Source organism: Sminthopsis crassicaudata, chromosome 4 (genome assembly GCF_048593235.1).
Source record: "Sminthopsis crassicaudata isolate SCR6 chromosome 4, ASM4859323v1, whole genome shotgun sequence".
NCBI classification, from domain to species: domain Eukaryota; kingdom Metazoa; phylum Chordata; class Mammalia; order Dasyuromorphia; family Dasyuridae; genus Sminthopsis; species Sminthopsis crassicaudata.
Genome location: NC_133620.1, coordinates 289,136,019 through 289,156,240, shown reverse-complemented (window position 1 = coordinate 289,156,240; position 20,222 = coordinate 289,136,019). Strand labels below are relative to the sequence as shown.

Genomic DNA, 20,222 nt, shown 5'->3' with positions numbered 1-20,222 from the left:
TCTCCAGGAGCTCCTTTAGCTAGCTGCCTAAGCTGGTAACAGGGCTTGTCCTTTTCACCTGAGGTCTCACCTTCTGCCAGGTGTCCCCATCCCCATCCTAAAGGCCCCACTCCCCTGCTCCCATCCAGCCCCCACCTCAGCCCAGATGGGTCAGCCTCACCTGAGAAATTAACGTTGCGAATGTATTTAAGCAGCTCCACACCATCCACGGGGTCCATGCGGGGGCACAGCCCCACCCTTCCAGGGCACAGGTCTCGGTGCATAGCATGCAGAGCGTGGCCCATGGCGTAGACAGCATCGATCACAAACTGCACCTTCCCTTCCTGCTCATAGGATGAGTCCTGCCCAATGCGCTCTCGATCTGGAACACAGTCATCCAGGGGATCCCAGCTGAGACCCCAGGAATCCCCACACTCACTTCCCTACCCCCCACCGATCTCGTTCTTAGAGGGTTAGGATAGATTCTAGTCTAATTCTCTCTTTAAAAAAATAAAATAAAATAAAGGAAAACTGAGCCTCAGCGAGGCAGAAATGGCTTTCTCAATTGTTTCTCATCTGGAAGGTTTTAACAATGGAGTTGAGATAAGACTCCCCAGATTCCCAGGCTCCCAACTGAGGATCCTCCTCCACTTCCAAGTACTAGGTAAAGAAGCAAGGAACAGAACGGATTCCCTACATGCTGTCTCCCAAGCGCTTTGAATTTTGGGAAAATAGCCCAGGGCACTGATTCTAATGCAGTCCTGTCACCACAGGACAATGTAAAGAGAAGGAAAGCCCTGTATTCTACCTTCTTCCATTCAGAAAAGATTGTTCTCAATTAAAACTCACTCTTTTAACATTTCAAGTCCTTTACAAACTTTATTCTGCATTCCTAACTCTGTGCCCTTTACACATAACATTATACTTTTTATCCTACTGCCTGGATTTCACTCTTTCCTTATCCCTACTTCAGAGAATGCCTAGTTTCCTTCAATGTCCAGCTCAAACACCATCTTCTAAAACAAGGTCTTTCAAGATCCAACTCACTTCCAGCTGATCAATGATGGACAGAAACAACTACACCCAGAGAAGGAACCCTGGGAAGTGAATGTAAACTGTTAGCACTACTGTCTATCTACCCAGGTTACTTATACCTTCAGAATCCAATTCTTAACGTGCAACAAGAAAATTGGATTTACACACATATATTGTATCTAGGTTATACTGTAACACATGTAAAATGTATGGGATTGCCTGTCATCTAGGGGAGGGAGTAGAGAGAGGGAGGGGAAAATCTGGAAAAATGAATACAAGGGATAATGTTGTAAAAAAATTACTCATGCATATATACTGTCAAAAAAAATAAAACTTTTTAAAAATATATAAAAAATAAAAATAAAACAAGGTCTTTCATTTTTCTCCACTTGAACTGCAAGGGAAGTTACTTTATATTTAGTGAGAGAAGGCAGGATGGTATAGTGATTAGCATCAAGAAGGTCCAATTCTAATCCTGCCTTAGACACTTACTAGATGTAGGAACCTGGAAAAGACATTTGATATTTCTCAAACTCCAATTCCAATTTGGCACCACATTGTCCTAATAGGTGTGTGCCTTATCTGGCCCACTATTTTCTTCAAGGCCCATCTATGTTTAATTGTATTCCCTAAATCTGTGGTCACCTTTCCTCTAGTCACCTTGTCTCTAAGAGTGTGTTCTCAACTCCTCTTTACTCCCTTTTCCAGTTGGAAACTATGATTTATCAATTCTGACATTGCTCCTGGTAAACATGTGTCAATCTACTCTCTTATGGCTCAAATTTACCATTCCTATAATTTTCTGGACCAAAATATACATACCGGCCACCATTTTGCGTATTATACCCCTTCGCTAGAATCTAAATCTAAAATTTGCTGGTTTTGCTTTGTTATGTGTGTATCCCCAGCTGTCAGCACAATGCTTGGCACAGGATAACACTCAATAAATGCTTATTCATTCATTCATTTTCTACATTTGTAAAATGGGGATAACAAGAGTACCTATCTTATGGGATTGTGAGTATCAAACAAGAAAATATATGCAAAGCACTTTGCAAACCTTAAAGTATTGTATGAATTTTGTTATTGTTACTTTTTATTATATTTGTTATATTTACTATGTTACATGTTAGATATTATATTTACATATAATATATATAATCCCCAAAGATTTACTATCATTGCTATTATTATATTTATATTATATTGTTATTTAACTTAATATTATATTGTTACATTTAATAATTAATGTGCTATGTGTTAATTATATTGATATCATATTGTTATAATTTAATTATATTGATATATTTAATATATTTAATCCATTTATTATTAATAATATTATTATTAGTATTTAACATATTTTATATAGCAACTCTTCCAGGAACATCCAAACTGAACTTGAATTCACAAAGTGAGGCTGGAGCCCCACAGAGGAGGCTGTTATCTCAAGTTCAAGTTCAAAGAATAATCCTCTAAGTCACTACTCCTAGTACTGTAGCTCATAAGCTCCCCCTATGTACTTCCCATTAACAATCAGTTAGTAGATTCAATTAAGTGCTTATATTAGACATTAATAAAATGGAATAGAAAGAAAGTAATCAAGCATTTCCCTCTAGATATCTGAGCCAGCCTCTCCCACAAAGACACACAGTCTTAGAGAAAAGAAAGAACATGAATTTCCAGCACAATAATGGTAAGGTAAAAATGCTCCTGTCTCCCTTAGAAGAGTCCTCAGGTTGGGTACAGGGAGCTTCTCTCTTAAGCTGGGCTGGCTGCTTTGGGGCACAGGGCATCTTCCCTGCACAGCTGTATTCTTTACCACTTTTAGTCTCTGACTGAGCTGAATATATTGCACTCTTTTCAGCTCTTTCACCAAGGGCAGTGACTCACAACCTAGGATTGGCAGGCGTCCCTCCTCTCTGACACCCTGGTGGTCTCAGTTCTTCTGTGCAAGAAGCAGCCTCTTCAATTTGTCAGTTCCTCCCTATTCAGAGTATGGTTCCCTCAGTAAGGAAATCTAACTTTATTTATGGTGACCGACAGGTTAAATTCCCAGATTCATGGGATCTTATGCAGATCAGTGTCTAGGGACCAAACATATGAAGGCAATCTGTGCCCCCGGCCTTTGCTTAGAAGCTGAGCTACTCAAGCCTTGAACCCCTGCTAAGGGGCTCTTGGAATACTTCTATTACACATCTGAAAGGACCTCCCTTTTACATTTCACTTGATCTTTATCCATTCTGACCTTCAGTTTTGTTGAAGTCTGATCGTCCTACATCTGTTTGTACTTATATGTATACGTGTTGTCTCCCAGTATTCCATAGAATATAAACTCCTTGAAGGAAGGGATGATTAAAATTTTGTCTCTGTAACCCCAGGGCCAAACTCAAAATCTGCCTCCCAATTGAATATAATCAGAGGTATCAATTAATAAACAACCATCAAGCACCTACTATGTGCTAGGCACTGTTCTTTCAAATAGTGCTTTGGAAGGAGTCCTGGACTGGAAGTCAGAAGACCTGGGTTCAAGTCTCAGTTTTGTTACTAATTCCCTGAATGCTCTTAGATTTTCTCCCTCTGTATCTCAGCTTCCTCACTTGTCAAATGACAGTCCCTAATATCCTGTTTGGCTCTGCAGGTCTATGTCTCTTTTCCATGTGCCCAGAAGTCAAGAAATCAAGTATCTTTGCTCAAATATTCTTCTAATTTCCTGCCCCCCAAATCCCCGTGTCCCTACCCTTTTCACCATAGCTATGCTCCCCTTCATTACAGTTATAAGTTCCCCTCCTTCCAGGCCTGGCAGAGGACTGGCTGGGCAGACACAGTAATTACCCAAGACAGCTGCCTGCCTTTCTCTGTCATAACCCCTCTTGATGGCTTCAGAAATATGTTAATCATTTAGCAAAAGACACCAATTAACGTAGCACACTGGTAATTAAGGTGGAGGCGAGGCCCCCTGTGGCAGACTCAACAGCGAGGACGACAGGACACAGGCTCTGGGTTTCAAGGACACAGATTAGTTCCCAGAGTGCCAAGGGTCTCATCCCCAGTGAAGGTTTAGGAGTTGAACAAAAAAGAAGCCTAGATTCTCTAGGCACCCTAGAAAGAGGGTACCATTGGCCTCCAGGTGCTTCCACAAGCACAAATCAAGGAAGTGAAATGTGAAAACCTCCTGGGGATTTTGAGTGAACAGAAAGCTCTATTAGTCTTCCTGCCATTAGTAATACGACCTTTGCTGTTCAGTCTCATTTCAGCTATCTCTGGCTCCTTATGGCTCCATTTGTGGTTTTCTTGGCAAAGATAATGGAATAATTTGCCATTTCTTTCTTCAGCCCATTTTACAGAGGAGGAAACGGAGGCAAACAGAGTGAAACGACTTGTCCAGGTTCACACAGCCAGTAAATGTCTGAAGCCAGATTTGAACAAAGGAAGATGAGCCTTTTGAGTCCAAGCCCTGCAGTCTACCCACAGCACCACTATTATTCTCATCCCTTTAGAATATAAACTCTTTGAGGGTCAGTGATAGGGTATAGCTTCTAGGGGAAATATAGCAATAATCCTGAGATCCCCCAACCTTAGAGTGCTATTGTTCTAATAATCTATCAATGATTCTAAAGTCTCCTGGACTTGGGAATACTATAGTAGAGTAATACAAACATTGCTGACAATAGACAATTTATTAGTTAGTGACAAGAAAGTTCCTGAGACACTAGTATATCCACTATCTCTCAGACCTACCTATAAGCCATAAAATCAGCAAATAAATAACATGAAGCACTGGTCTCTCTAATTTTGTTCTATACATTTATCTTCTTGCTCCTGATTCTCTGCTAAATCCTTTTGGAACTTAGCCCACTTCAATTCACCTTACAATTATAATAAGCTTTGCCCCTTGACTTGGAGACAGTTTCAAGCCTTCTTTTACCACACCTGTCTGCAACCCCAACCTTTGGGGCCTCCTTTTGAACCTCTGCATCAGGACTTTTTTTACATCTATAGTTGTATCCCTAATACTAACCATAGCTAATAAATGCTTGTTGTAAAAACAAAGACTTGAGGAAAAAGAGGGTTGATGGTTGTTAATGGATGCTTAATAAATGCTTACTAACTAATAAATACTTTGTAACGGAGGCCTGGGGTATGGTCTTCTAGCAAATGCTACAGGACTAATAGCATCTTAGATGGTCTAGACATTTACCAAGTTCTTAACAATTTGAAGAACTGTCACAATGGAAGAGAGATTAGACTTCTCTTTCTTGGCCTCAGAGAGCGGAATTACAGAACAAGTGGTTTGCACTTGTTCCTTTGCAAAGGACAGGTTTTGTCCTACATACAGAAAATGTATATACATACAGAAAAACTTCCTAGCCTCAATGTGTTTAAAAGTGGGTTTTACTACCTTCTCTGGTCTTCATTAGCTATGTGACTCTAGGCAAATCATTTCATTTCTAAACCTCTGTTTCTTCTACAAAATGGTTATAATCATATTTGCTGTGAAGAAAATGTTTTGAAACTGTTATGTACATGTGTGTTAGCATTGATTTATGTCTAACCCACATTCAACTTGCTGCATTCAAGTCAGACCAAAAGTGTACAGCCCAGTCCAGAAGACAAAATTTGGGAATTCCCTCCAGGCTGCCAAACCTCCAAGAAAGGAGATATTTTAGAATCCCCCAGCAATGTCTTATCTCAGTTTGAATGCTGCAGGCAACCTGCCAAGGGCACCCGGGCAGGGACAGCCTACTGTGGATCTGATCTGGCCTTGGGGATAGAAAACACAAACCCACAAGCACTGCTGGAAACCCAGTGGAAACTGTGCTGATTTTAAAATCAGAAGACCTGAATTTTAACTGAAATGCTGCTATTTATCATTAGCATGATCATTACAATAAGTCATGATCTTCTCAGCCTCTACTTCCTCCTCTAAAAAGTGATGGTGCCGGGTTAGATCAGGGGGTTTTTAACCTGGATTCTATGAACTTGTGTGTTTTTTAAAATATATTCTGATAGCTGTATCCCAATAGGATTGGTTTTCTTTGCAATTTCATGTATTTTATTTTATTCTTTTAAAAACATTCTATATGAAAATATGTTTAGAAGAATCACATGTTTTAACTTCTATCAGATTGCTTATTGTCTAGGAGAGAGAGAAGGGGGAAAGAGAGAGAGAATTTGGGACACAAGGTTTTGCAAAAATGAATGTTGAAAAATAACTTTGCATGTATTTGGAAAATAAAATCCTATTAAAATAAAAAATAAACATTCAGGGAAGGGAGCCATAGATTTCACCAAGCTGCCAAAAGCATCCATAGCACAAAAACATTAAGAACCCCTACCCTAGACCCTTTATCAATGGTCCTCTTTTCTGCTTTACCCACAAGGTAGGGGGTGCTTAACATTTTTGATGTCATGGACTCCTTTGGCAATCCAGTGAAACCTAGGAACCCTTCTTATAACAATGTTTGTTACCTATATTCATAATTGAAGGAAATGTTAAATTCCAGTTTGTTCATTAGTGAAAATAAATAATAATATAACTTTTTCCATGCTAGGATTGAAAGTATGATGACTATGGTCACACAAAAACTCTGGAGCTCTGGGTCTCCTGGTTTTATGTCCAGTATTCTTTCTACAAGGTCACACTGTACCTACAGAGCTGAGAGTCATAAGACCACAGGAGATGCCATGTCTAGAAGGGTCTTTAAGGATCAACTAATCCACCTTTTCTATCTTCCAGATCAGGAGTCAGCAAAGGACAGCCCAAGGACTAAATCCAGACCACTGCCTGCTTATGTTGGTCCTTGGGCAATTGTAGCTTCCTTACTCTTGTTCTATAGTTAGCACAGCTAGATAGCAGAACTGGAACTAGGATCATAGCTCTAGTCTTAGGAGGACACTCAGAGACCATCTGGCCCATTTTACAGATAAGAGAATTGAGGCCCAGAGATGACACAGGTGGTAAGCACCAGGAACTGGACATGAATCCAGGTCCTCTGGTTCCAGAGGCTCTTTCCACTGAAAGGTTAAATGCCTCCTAACCTTGAGTCTTGCCTTTGTTCCTATTTGAGTCTTACTTCCAGAGCTCAAACTGCACCACCCTCACCTGCCCAATATCTTTTTTTCAGTAATTTATTCTATTTTTAATTTATGGAATAAATTAAAGCATTTCCACAACAGTATAATAAAAAGATAATTGTATATGAAACTGTAAATCTCCTATGTACAACTTGCTACTCCTTTTAAATATACTACAAAGTTATCATACAAATTTCTTTTTTTCTCTTCCCTCCCTCTTGTCTTTATGCCCTAGGTCATCAATAGATACAAATACACGTGTGTGTGTGTATGTTTATGAGAGAAAGAGAAACAGAGATAGAGAGAACTTGAGATCCAAAACTTAGAGGGAAATGATTCCTGAAAACAGAAGAATGGGGTTGTGCCACAAACAGAACAAAATGGGGAGATGGGGCCTTGTAAGAATCCATATTCTAAAGATGTCATCTTAATTTTCTAAGCAAAAAAAATGTGGAAACCAAAATCAATATCCAAACATCTTGATGTCTTTGAACCTAGAGGCAAGAAATCTGGATTCAAAACTCAATTCTAATATTTATTTATTGCTTATGTGACTTTGGCCAAATCATCTTTTTTTTGAGCCTCAGTTTCTTTATTTGTCAAAAACAGATACAATAACACTTATACTACTTACCTCATTGCGTTTGTTACTATACATGATAATACTATAGTAATGTAAGTTATTAATGTGTATCTCACCAAAGGTTTAGCCAGGCCTCCTTGTGAGGGGAGACAAAGGAAGCCGGTTTCGGGGGTGGGGGGTGGGGGTAGCAAGTTCCCTGGAATCACAGATCCTTAGAGTTGGGATGTCAAACCTCTTTTGAACTTCCTTATTTCTGTCAAGGGCACGGGTCATCCTCCTAATCACATAGGTTTGCAGCTTCAGTATCTTCCTCACTGTTCTTCCCCCCTTCTATCAAATATGTTAGGAAATCTTGCTGTTTCTTTCTTCACATTATCACAATCTGCTCCTTTCTCACATGCTCCTCCCAGGTCCCAACCCCTCAGCTTGGTTCAGTTCCCTCTTCACCTCTTGTCCAGAGAATTACATTGTCCACCTAGATAGTCTCCCTACTCAAAAATTAGAAATGGAGGGTAAGTCCATCAGTTGGGGAATGATTGAACAAGTTATGGTATGTGATTGTGACACAATATCCTTGTGCTACAAGAAATAATGATCAAGTTGCTTTCAAAAAAGTATGGAAGATATTCATATGAACTGAAACAAAGTAAAGCGAGAAGAACCAGGACATCATTGTACACAGTAAAAGAAATATTATAAGGATGGTCAACTGAAAAGAAAGCCTTAGCTATTCCCATCAAGACAATGAAGACTATTCCAAAGGACCCACGATGAAAAACGCTGTCTGTCTCCAGAGAGAGGACTGATGAACTCTGAATGCAGAGTAAAGTATAATTTTTTCATTTCCTTCATTTTTCTTGCTTTTTTGCAACATGGCTAATATGGAAATATTCCTTACACGGTTTCACATGTATAATTTATATCCTATTGCTTGCCTTTTCAATGGATGGAAGGGAGAGAAGAGGGAGGGAGAACATTCAGAACTCAACATTTTTAGAGAGGAATGTTAAAAAGAATACTTTTACTGTATCTTCCTGCCTCAAGTAGCTCCTCAATCCAGTCCATTTTCCACTTAGTTCTCAGCTGCCAAAGTGATCCTCATAAAGTACAAATCTGACTGCATCATTCCTCTACTCAATAAATCTCTTTGGCTCTTTCACCTCTAAGATAAAAATGTACTATTCTGTTTGACATCTAAAATATTTCCATTCTGATCCTTTCCTCCTCATCCTACATTCCTCCCCACTCCAAATGCCATTGTTGTCTTCACTCTTCTTCCATAATATTTCATTTCCCATCACCGTGCCTTTGCGCTGGCTGTCCCCCTGACTACCTCCTGATCTCCACCTCATAGATCCCTTACTTCCTTCAAAACTCATCTCAAACTCCCCTTTCACACAAAGTCTTTCCTGATTCCTCCTAATGGCCAATGCTTCACTACCTGGTAGTTAACTTCCTTGTTAGGATACCAACACCACCACAGACTCAGTCCCAGTCTGTCCTGCCCTCATTATGTACGGTCAGTGGCCCAGTATACAGATGATGACCTAGAAAACCACAAATTATCATGATCTATGCTGTATTACACTGACTGGTGAGACTCGTTTCAACTTTATGGATGTGATAACTGAGGGGGAATGGGGGTGAGATAGGCCGTAAAGGATGGAGATAGGATTGGAGCCCAGATGCTGTGACTACGTTTCCTTCCGTGGTACCATAGCTGGGTGATGCAGTGGATAGAGCCCCGGATCTGGATTCATGGAGGCCTGAGTTCGGATGCGGTCACAGAGGCTGACTAGCTGTTACTAACTCAGTGTCTTCGACTGTGAAATGGGGACAATAGCAGCACCTATCCCCAAGGTACTTGTGAGGACACAATGAGATCATACTTGTAAAACTGCTTACTGAGATTCCTGGCACATAGTAGGTGCTTAATAAATGCCGGTTCTCTCCTTCTCTCTCAGAGGTAGAGTCTGAGTGAAAAATTCAGGAAAGCCTCTCCGGCTCTGAGAGTCGGAGGAAGCTGGTGCAGACTGTTAATCCCCTTAGTTCAGCCCACTTTCCCCTACCTCAGAGTGGGTTCCATGAAGCCTGAATCATGTCAGGCAGCCAGGTGGCGGCGTAGTGCACAAAGTGCCTCAGGTCAGTTCAAACCCAGCCTCAGACACTTACCAGACTCTGTCACTTAACCCTGTTTGCCTCAGTTTCCTCATCAATAAAATGAACTGGAAAAGAAAATGGAAATGGCCTCAGAATCTTTGCCAAGAAAACCCCAAACGGGGTCACCACGTGTTGGCCATGACTGAACAATGCCTCATCCTAGTCGTGTTTTCTTACTATTTTAATGTGTTCAAAGGACTTTCCTCACAACCTGGAGATGCTGCTATTAAGGAGGGTGTCACATTCCTGTTTTACAGATGAAGAAACGGAGGCTCCAAGAAATGAACAAATTTATCCATGGATAGTTAATGCATGTCAGAAGCCCATTCTCTTTCCACTCCGTCAGACTACAGAGAACAAGGCATCCTCCCTTCCCACCACATCCTATCTCCCTCCCCATCAACTGGATCCTCCTCCTCAGTCCCCCCGCCCCTCCCCCATGCATTTTTCCAACCCTCTGAATCTCTCCCTCCAATCCCGGTGAAATTCTGCCCCCAACTCCTGGTCTTCACCTCCGATTACCAGCCTCGTTCCACACTGCTGAGAGTGAATTATTGCCGAGGCCTCCAGCAGCGGCAGCGCTCAGGACTGAGGGGAGGAGGGAAGCCTTCTCCTGGCTGGCCGAGCTGCGTAACTGTGGCATTTCAGGAATACCAGACAGAAAGCAAGGCTCCTCGCCGCCGCCTGGGGGGTAGTGGAAAGGACCACTTCATGTTATGGTGAGAAAGGTTAGGGGCCTGGCCCAGGACCGGACAGCTGGTAAATGTCAGACACAGGAGATAAAGCCAGCTCTTCTTGACTTTTAGCCCAATGTTGTCTCACCTAGCTTCAAACCGTCTCCCCATTTTAAGAGGAAAAAATGACATGGTTCTCTTTGGTTGGACAAGTGGCAATAATTGAAAAGTGATGGCAATATTAGAAAAAATTGGAGCATTAATAAATATTTTTAAAAGAATCATAAGCTCTTGCTTAGTAGTCCCAGAGAGCTTGCTTTTCTCAGAAAACCACATGGCAGTTATCAGGTAAAGGATCTCTAAATGGCAAAGTTAACAAGTACGAGATGACAGAGTCGAGATGTTCCAGAAGATGATATGTGGGCTCCTGGCAAGCAGAGCAAATGGTCACAATAATAATTAAGAATAAGACTGGTAACTCACATTTATGTAACACCTGATGGTTACAAAGTACAAGATAGACTTAGCTATGTGATCATCACATCAGCCTGTGAGTACCCTCCCCATCTAACAGATGTGGAAACAGAGGCTCAGCCAGCCCTATATCCAGTAAGTGAAGGAGCCAGAACCCAAACCTTAGTTCAGTGCCCTCGGTGAATCCCTCCTTATGAAAACTGCGCCCTGGCAGGAGGCGCAGAAGTTCTGGGGAGGGAGGAGGAGGAGGAGCTCCTGCTCTCCCCATTCCCATCTAGAACCCAGCTTCTATCAGAGGGCCCAGAGTTTGATCCCAGCCACGACCTGCCTCCTCATCAATCCCCGCCCTCACAACTTTCCCGAATATCCCCCTTCACATCTCCTGCACTGCTACCCCTCCGACAAGTCCAGGTAACCAGTCACTGATTTGGCCAATCTCTACCCTCCTTCCACCCACACGTGGAAGTTTCCGTACATCTCACAATTAAGAGTGATTGTCATTGGAAAGCTAAAGCTGTCCCGGCCCTATGACCTCTGACCCAAGAAAAGAGGCAAGGGCTTAGAAGGGTATGATATAAGGTCATCATCACTCGGGTCTTCCTGCTCTTTGTGACCAAGCCCTTGGAAGCTTGAATATAGAAGGTTTTCTCTAAGGACCCACACAACACAGAAGAACGCAAGCACAGATGTGCTACACAACCCAGCCATGCTACTTGACTCCTTGACTCTTGCTCTATTAGGGACATCTCATCCATTCTCTCTCTCTGTCTCTGTCTCTGTCTCTGTCTGTCTTTCTCAGTCTCTGTCTCTGCTATCTCTCTCTCTCTCTCTCTCTCTCTCTCTCTCTCTCTCTCTTTCTCTCTCTCTCTCTCTCTCTCTCTCTCTCTCTCTCTCTCTCTCTCTCTCTCTCTCTCTCTCTCTCTCTCTGCCTCTTTCTCTCTTTTCCTGTTTCCCTCATCTCTGCCTCCTTGTCTCTCTTCCTCTTCCTCTGTCTCCCTCCTTTTGTTCCTCCTTTTTTCCTTTCTTTCTCTCTCCCTCTTTCCTCCCTCCTTCTCTCCCTGTCTCTCTCTGTCTCTCTCTCTGTCTGTATCTGTCTGTCTGCCTGCCTGCCTGTCTGTCTGTCTGTTTGTCTCTGTCTCTCTTCCCCCCCTTCAAATACCAACAATTTTCAAACTTCAGTAAACTGGACCAGCCAACAAACACCAGCCCAGAGTATTTGACTTACTCCCTCATTTTAATTCTTGCCTCTGGTCAGCTTTATAATAGGAGAGGGGCTGAAGGCTTTATTAGGACTATTAGCAGTAGCTGCTACCTTCCCACTGCCAAAGCCCAACTGCCCTGCCTTCCCTAATTGTGGATAGGGATGCCCACCCACAAGCTAGCCAACCCTAGAAAGTGTCAGCCCCACCCCACCCCCACCTCCAAATGGCCCCTTCTTCTTCCCACCTCTTCAGGGAGGGCAGTCCCTCAGTCTTCTTCTACAAGTCTCCAATAAGAGACTATGCTGCCCAAGTAGGACAGCTCCATTGTGGATTGATGGGGGAAAGCAATGCGTCCAGGCGGGGGATGGAAGAAAGACAGCAGGGGGAGGGAGCTGGGGGGGGGGTTAGTAAGGGGGCAGGTCCCACCCAGGCTTGAGGAGAAATCAATGCTTCAGGAGACAGTGAAAACACAAATCTCCCTTGGGTATTGAAAGAGATAAATCCAAGATACCCAGTGGTGATGGGCAGCAGTGACAGCAACAACAATGTGAAGATGTCCTAATTGTGTCCCGGGGCACAATGAGGTATCCCAGCAGCCCCGATCTGCCCCGAATGACAGCCAGCCTGGGAACCATCCAGCGAAGGATTTCTCCCATCAAAAACCCAGCAGCTGCAGTTACTACGGCGACTGCAGCCTTTGTCTGTGGGTTGTAAATTGTATTTGAAATGAGTTTTTCAAGGTTGAAATCATCAGGGTCTCTCTTCTCCTGCTCACTCCTGGTTCCTAACACCTCACGCCTTTCAGCCCTGAAAACAGAGGTGTACACACCCAGAGGTGGTACATAGCAACCCATAGTTACACACACACACACACACACACACACACACACACACACACACACACACCTGTCACAACAAGAATAACAATACAAAAGAGAGCTCACCTTTCTAGAATATTTTGTGGTTTACAAAGGGCTTTCCTTTAAACAGATCTATGAGATAGACGGCATAGATACTATTAACCCCCTTTTACAGAGGAGGTTCAGAGAGGTAAAGAAATATGCCCATAGCCACACAGCTGCTTAATAAATGCATTTATTAAGCACTTACTATGTGCAAGATATTGGAAATGCAAACCCAAGCAAAATGAAATAGTCCCTGACCATCCCAGTATAGGAAGACAACTCACAAAAAAGGATAGGAAGAAGATACCTAAGTAAAGGCATAGTAGAGAAAGAATATTAATGCCTGGGTAAGAGCCAAAATTCAAGCTCTCAGCTTCTGGTGTTTTTTTCTATTCTACCCTACTGCTCATTTTCAAAATGTTCTTCATACATGTTACTACCCATTAGTACTTCATACAACCCTGAAAAGCAGGTAAGACAAAGATTATCACCTCCAGTTTACAGCTGAGAAACTGAGGCCTGAAAGTGTGCAAAATCACACAATTGACTTTTTGCCTCCCCTCTGGCTGACTTCTCACCCTAGAAGATCCCTCAGCCCCATGTCTCTCCTCTGCCTCATGTCCTCCTCCTCCATTGGTGAGTTCCTCCCAGAACTTCCATTTCTGGGACGTGCCCAAGCCAACATGATTACTCCTCAGTTCTGTTCCTCACCTTTTCAGTTTCTCCATCATATCCCCACACGGGTATCTCTTTCCTGTTCCTTTTCAGGTCTCTTCTGCAGGTTGTCTTCCCTCAGTGAGATGCTACTTGAGGACAGGGATTTCCATTTTGTTTGTATTTGTATTCCCAGTGGCTGGCATAATAAATGTTTATTGACTCTACTTGATACAAATAGTAAGTGTGTGAGTGTGTGTGTGTGTGTGTGTGTGTGTGTGTGTGTGTGTGTGTGAGAGAGAGAGAGAGAGAGACAGAGAGAGACAGAGACAGAGACAGAGAGAGACAGAGACAGAGACAGAGAGAGAGAGGAGAGAGAGAGAGAGACAGAGATCTCCCCATATTTTCTTCTTGTTGTTCAATTATTTCAGTAATATATGACACTCCATGACTCTATCTGGAGTTTTCTTGGCAAAGATGCTAGCGTGGTTTGCCATTTCCTTATTCAGTTCATTTGACAGATAAGGAAACTGAGGTAAACAGTGATTTGCCCAGGGTCACACAACTAATAAATGTCTGAGGCCATTTGAACTCAGGTCTTCCTGATTGCAGGCTGGCATTTGATCTACTGCACACCTCTCTCCCTCCGTCTGTCTGTCTGTCTGTCTTTTTCCTCCCCCCTCTCTATTTCTCTTTCTCAGACATCAAACTCCAAAAGGCCTTCTAGGGATCACTTAGACCAGCCCTGAGGCCCCAGGCAGAAATGAACCAGGCCCTAAAATGCCAGCTAGATTCCTCCTCTGAGGAGGAGAAGGGAAAGCCCATCATTTAGACTGAGCCAGGAAGACACCAGAAACCTTTTGACAAGGGTGGCTTTCTCAGAGCTCCACAATCTTCCTATTCTCGGGAATGATGTCTCATCCTATTCTTGACACTGAGACCAAATATATCACAGCCCCTAATCCCATTCTACTCCATCCAGGACCAACCTTCTACAGCCCATTGGCTTTGCCACTCTCCATTTATGTACTACTGGTCAGACCACTTACTCTCTTCAGGCCCCAATTTTCTCATCTGTAAAATTAAGGGACTGAACTGCATATTATGTCGAAGTTCCATCTAACTCTCAAATTATAATATTATGATCCAGCACCAGGAGAGAGAGCTAGCCTTAGAAACAGGATTCAGTTCCTGTCTTTGACACCTACTGTCTGTGTGACCTTCAAGTAAGTCACCTAATCTCTTAGTACTCCAGGGAATGCTCTAAAACTGAGTTTTAGACTATAATCATCTGGGGGAAAGACCGAGTCCTAAAGATGGGAAGTGATATCAAAAGTAACAGACCTGAGTCAGGTCTCTCCACTATAAGTTCCCTACCAAAGGTGGTACATGGATAAAGTGTCAAGCCTGGAATCAGGAAGATCTGAGTCTCAGCCTCAGACACTTACTAGCTTCTGATCCTGGGGGAGTTACTCAACCCTGTTTACCTCAGTTTCTTCATCTGTAAAATAAGTGGACAAAGAAATGGCAAGTCACTCTAGTATCTTTGCCAAGATGAAGAGTTGGACACAAATGAAGCAACTAAACAGAAACCAATCTTGATTCTTTACCATCCCTGGTTCCCTTGACCAAGCCAGAGTTCATATCACGTAAATCCCCTCCAATTTTGGCTAAGTCATAGGCATATGGCCCAGTTACCTGAGCAACAGAAGGCTGAGTACATAGGAGCAGACCTCAATATTGTTGCATAAAATTCACATTAATGTTCACCCAATAACTAGTAAACAACATATATAGCAGTTATACATGTGGCAATTAGCCATAAATGAGAAGCCGTTCACACTCATGATTGTAATTAAGATTCCTTAACATATGTCAGCCAAGTTTGTGGTCGTCTTCCCCTAGTATCTAAAGCACCATCAATGTTTTTATCTCAAAATCTTACTATGAGAAGGGATCACAGGGGCTGCTGAGTTTCATTTGAACCTAAACCAGAAGGAATCCCTTGAAACACTCACTCAATGAATGCTCACCTTGCTTTTTTACTTGGAGAAGATCTCCAGTGAGGGGAACCACCTACACCTGGAAAGACAACCTCTGCTATGTTGGGACAGTTCTATTCATTAGGAAAGTTTCTTTACCTCAAGCTGAAAGGTGCTTCTTTTCAACTTTCATTCACTGTTTAACTTCTTCCTCTGCAAAATAATGCTAGTTTTTGTCATTTTTACTTTGTTAATTTATTACCAAGATTAACAAGCAGGCTAAGGTTGTATTCATTTTCTTGGCCTCTATGAAATTCATCCAATACTATTAAATATTTGTCAATTCATATGGAGCTTAAATTTCACTAAAAATCCCAGATCTTTTTCAGATAAGCTTAACTATTTAAAAAAAGCTTTCCCTTCATAGTATTTTGAGTATTAAAAATAAGATTAAATTGACTAGATAGGATTAAATGATGTGATTATTTTGCAGAGGAATGATAATGATATCACCTGTCTCTCAGGATTGGTGTGAAGATCAATTGAAATAATATTTATAAAGTATTTTGCAAATTTCAAAGCCCTATATAAATAGTACTTAGGACAATGATGATGATAATGAAAGGAAGGAAATAAGCATTTTAATGTAACATCTACCATGTGACAGGTATTTAGTTAAGCGCTTTTAGAAATCTCATTTTATCTCCACAACAATCCTAAGAGATAGATACTATTACTATCCTGTTTTACAGTTGAAGGATACTGAGGCAGACAGAAGTTAAGTAACTTGCCCATAGTCACACAACTTTAAGTGTGTGAGACTGGATTTAAACTTGTCATCCCGAATCCATGTTCAGTGTTCTATCATTATAGCATCTAGCTGTTCCTGTGGCTACTGTTATTATTGTCATTGTTGACTCTATCCTCTGGAGCCAAGAAAAACAAGTCTATTCCCTCTTCTAGATGACATCCCTTCAAATGTCTGGTAGCCATTATGTTTCACCTAAGTCTTCTCTTCTCCATGCTGACTTAACCCATTTTTTAATTGATCCATATGTCCATTTGAAGAGCTTCAATATCCTGATTATCTTCCTCTAGACATCCTCCAAGTTATCAAAGTCCTTCTTATGTAGCACCTAACACAATCAGGTATGATCCAACATAGGAGAGTCCATTGATATTATCACCTCTATAGTTCCTGGAACTTTAATTATCTTACTGAAAGGTCCTAAAGTTACATTCATTTTCTTAGCCAGCATTTTTAATTCATTCAAGACTATTTGACGTTTAGTGATTCATATCAAGATTAAAATTTACTCAAATTCCAGATTTTGTTCAGATACATTTAATCAAAAGAAATACATTTTCTCTTGATATCATTTGTGGAATTATCCCCCATCTCACATATATTTATTATTAATTTAAAAAAAAAACAATTCTTAAGCCTGGCTACTCCAAAATTCTTTCCTTCCTCCACTCCTGCCTACTGATGAAAAAAGGATAAACTTTGATATTCAAGGTCTTCCAGAATTTTATCTTCACTCTAACTTTCTGGCCTATTTTCATAATAAGCCCTTCACTATGTTAAATGTTCTAGCCTTTTCCCTATCATATGAATTGTTCTTTCCCACCTCAGTGCCTTTGCTTACTTTCAAACTTAAGATCTTGTTCTGCCTCTGACCATAAACTTCCTATTGCCACTAGGAAAAAATATCAATTCCTTAACCTGACATTTAAAGTCCTCCACAATACCTTCTGAACTTTGTCTCATATTCTTCTTCTTCATGACCCTTCTACCTCTGTGCTCCCTCTTTAGCCTGGCCTTTCAGATTCTTTATCTTGCTTCAAATGCCACCTCCTCCTTGGAGTCTTCCTTAATTCCCCCCATCTGAAATGTTACAAAGAAAAGTAAGAGCAACGGTCCTTCAAGGGACTTCCAGTCTCCTTAAACAACAATAAGCACTTATTAAGTGACTACTATATACTAGGCCTGGCTATGACTATATAGTATGCTACTTGTACTGTACTAAGCACTGAAGTTACAAAGGAAAAAAAAAAAACAAACCTCCCTCTCTCATGAACCTTACATTCTAAGGGGTGTCCGTAGAAAAGACAAGCTTAATATAACATGCGAAAAGTGAAATTTCACCTCAACAAGGCTACACAGAATTCTGTGATTTGTAAGACTTTTATCAACTGATGCAGACTGAAATGAATAGACCCAGAGAAGAGTTTATACATTAGCAAGAGTATGATGAAGACAAATAACTTTTAAAGACAGGAACTCAAATCAAAACATTCAGTCATGTCTGACTCTTCACGACACTATTTGGGGTTTTCTTGGCAAAAATCCTGGAGTAGTTTACCATTTCTTTTCCAGTTCAGTTTACAGATGAAAAAAATGAGATAAACAAGTCACATAGACACAGACCACAGGCGACTTTTTAAGCATGATCATTTCAGAAGTTAATTTTGTCTGACCATCTAAGTTTGTAACAGGGGTTTTGTTTTTCATAAGAGTAGCTGGAAAGGAGAGAAGGTAGATCTTTATGAAAACAAAATAAAATTTAATTTTAGTAAAAAATTTAAAAAATTTTTAATAAAATCCTAACACATTAGTATTCTGTGAATATGTGAAGAAGGGCTAAACGCTTCACTAAAGCCTTGAGACTCTCAGGAAAGTCTGCTTAACCTCTCCTATGCACTTAATCACATTATGAATTGTACTATAATTATCTTTGTGCGTCTACAAGTTCATATATTCTTTCAAGGCAAAAATCTGTGCCTTTCTCTGATCCTTCCATTTTTTCCTCAGCACTTATACAGTGTTTTCAACATTTGAGCTATCTATGAGTTCCATAACAGGACGGACCATGTCTTATCTAAAATTTAGATATCTTCTAGGTTATATTGTAACACATGTAAAATGTATGGGATTGCCTGTCATCAAGGGGAGGGAGTAGAGGGAGGGAGGGGACAATTTGGAAAAATGATTACAAGGGATAATGTTATAAAAAAAATACTCATGCATATGTACTGTGAAAAAAATTATAAATAAAAAAAATTTAGATATCTTTCTTGGTACTAGGTGCTTTTCATGATGTAGACAATCCAAAAATGTTTTTTGAATGAATGAATGAGTGAGTGCATGAATTAATGGATGAATAAATGAATCAGGGTAGAGTGAACCCACTCCGACGGCAGATTGTAACATCTTCCTTGCTAAGGAGATTGATTTCAGAGTCCATTGTAATTTAAAAATATGATTACCTGGCGGCCAGAACTCTCCAACAGCCCCAGCTAAGCTGGCTGGCGTGGGCACGGGCTTCAAATCAAAGCCTTCATAGTGGGCAGGCCCAGTCAGAATTTGACCTCTACAGGCATAAACCTCCTAGAACTATCTCTACACCAGAACTAGAACTCTCTACCACCATGAGGCACTAGTGTGTGACATCAGAGGACAATTTGTGTACAGCAGGTGCTGTATTTTTGGAATTGAAGCTGAAGAACAACTCAAATGATTTGTGATGCTATGATACCTGGAAAGAGTGAATATTCACTCCCTGTGACTCTGGATCTTTCTGTCTCTCTGCACTGGCTCACTTGCATTTCTTGAACATGAGGCAGGGGGAGTCGGGTAGTACAATAGATAGAACCCCAAGTCTGTAGTCAGGAGGATCTGAGTTCAAATATGACATCAGACATCTACTAGCTGTGTAACCCTGGACAATTCCTTTCATCCGATTTGCCTCATTTTCCTCATCTGTAAAGTGAGTGGGAGAAGGAAATGACAAATCACTCCAGTATTTTTGCCAACAGAACTTCAAATGGAGTCACAGCAAGAGAGACACAACTAAACTATTCAAAAATAGCAAATATGAGACTCCATGTCTCATCTCGGTGCCTTGTACCAGCTGTGTCTCTCCTTGTCCCTACATGTATGTCTCTGTCTCTCTCTGTATCTCTCGTCTCTCTCTTTTGGTCTCTTTGTCTCTGCCTCTCTGTCTGTCTGCCTGTCTCATTTCTCTCTGGCCCCTTGGTTTCTTCTGTTCTGAAGCACCCTACTTTCTGGCTCATAGTCTCTCTCTGGCCCTGACAAGTTCCTAATACTCCTTTCCCAGAACCTCCCTGGAACAAGTCTCTTTCCCCTTCCAAGACCCACAGGCCCTCCTTTCTCCCATCTGCCTCCCAGCTGTTCCTCCTCCCCTTCTGCTGCCCACCTTTCCCCCCCTGGCTTGTTCCTTGTAGCCACACAACCCTGATCAAAACATCTCAGAGAACAATTACCTTGGAATCAGAATCCAGAGAACCGGATTCAAGTCTTGGCTCTAACACTTACTAGCTATGCTATCCTGGATGCTATCACTTAACTCCTCTGAGTTTGTTTTCTTACCTGTAAACTAGCCTGTAATGTGAGGCAGCGGAGAAGCTGAAGACCGAAAGAAACCTTAGAGACCATCAAGCCCAACCCCCTAATTTTGGAGATGAGCATATCA

At 41.4% G+C, this 20,222-nt stretch overlaps 1 protein-coding gene across 2 annotated transcripts in view; it reads right to left on the bottom strand.

Annotated features, from left to right (window-relative positions):
• GRM4 (glutamate metabotropic receptor 4) overlaps nucleotides 1-20,222 on the bottom strand; it is a 281,111-nt gene that overhangs the window by 44,048 nt on the left and 216,841 nt on the right. For both annotated transcript variants that reach the window (XM_074311244.1, XM_074311243.1), the window contains exon 6: nucleotides 161-361. In XM_074311244.1, coding sequence (XP_074167345.1) covers nucleotides 161-361 — 201 coding nt within the window. The remainder of the gene's footprint in view (nucleotides 1-160; nucleotides 362-20,222) is intronic.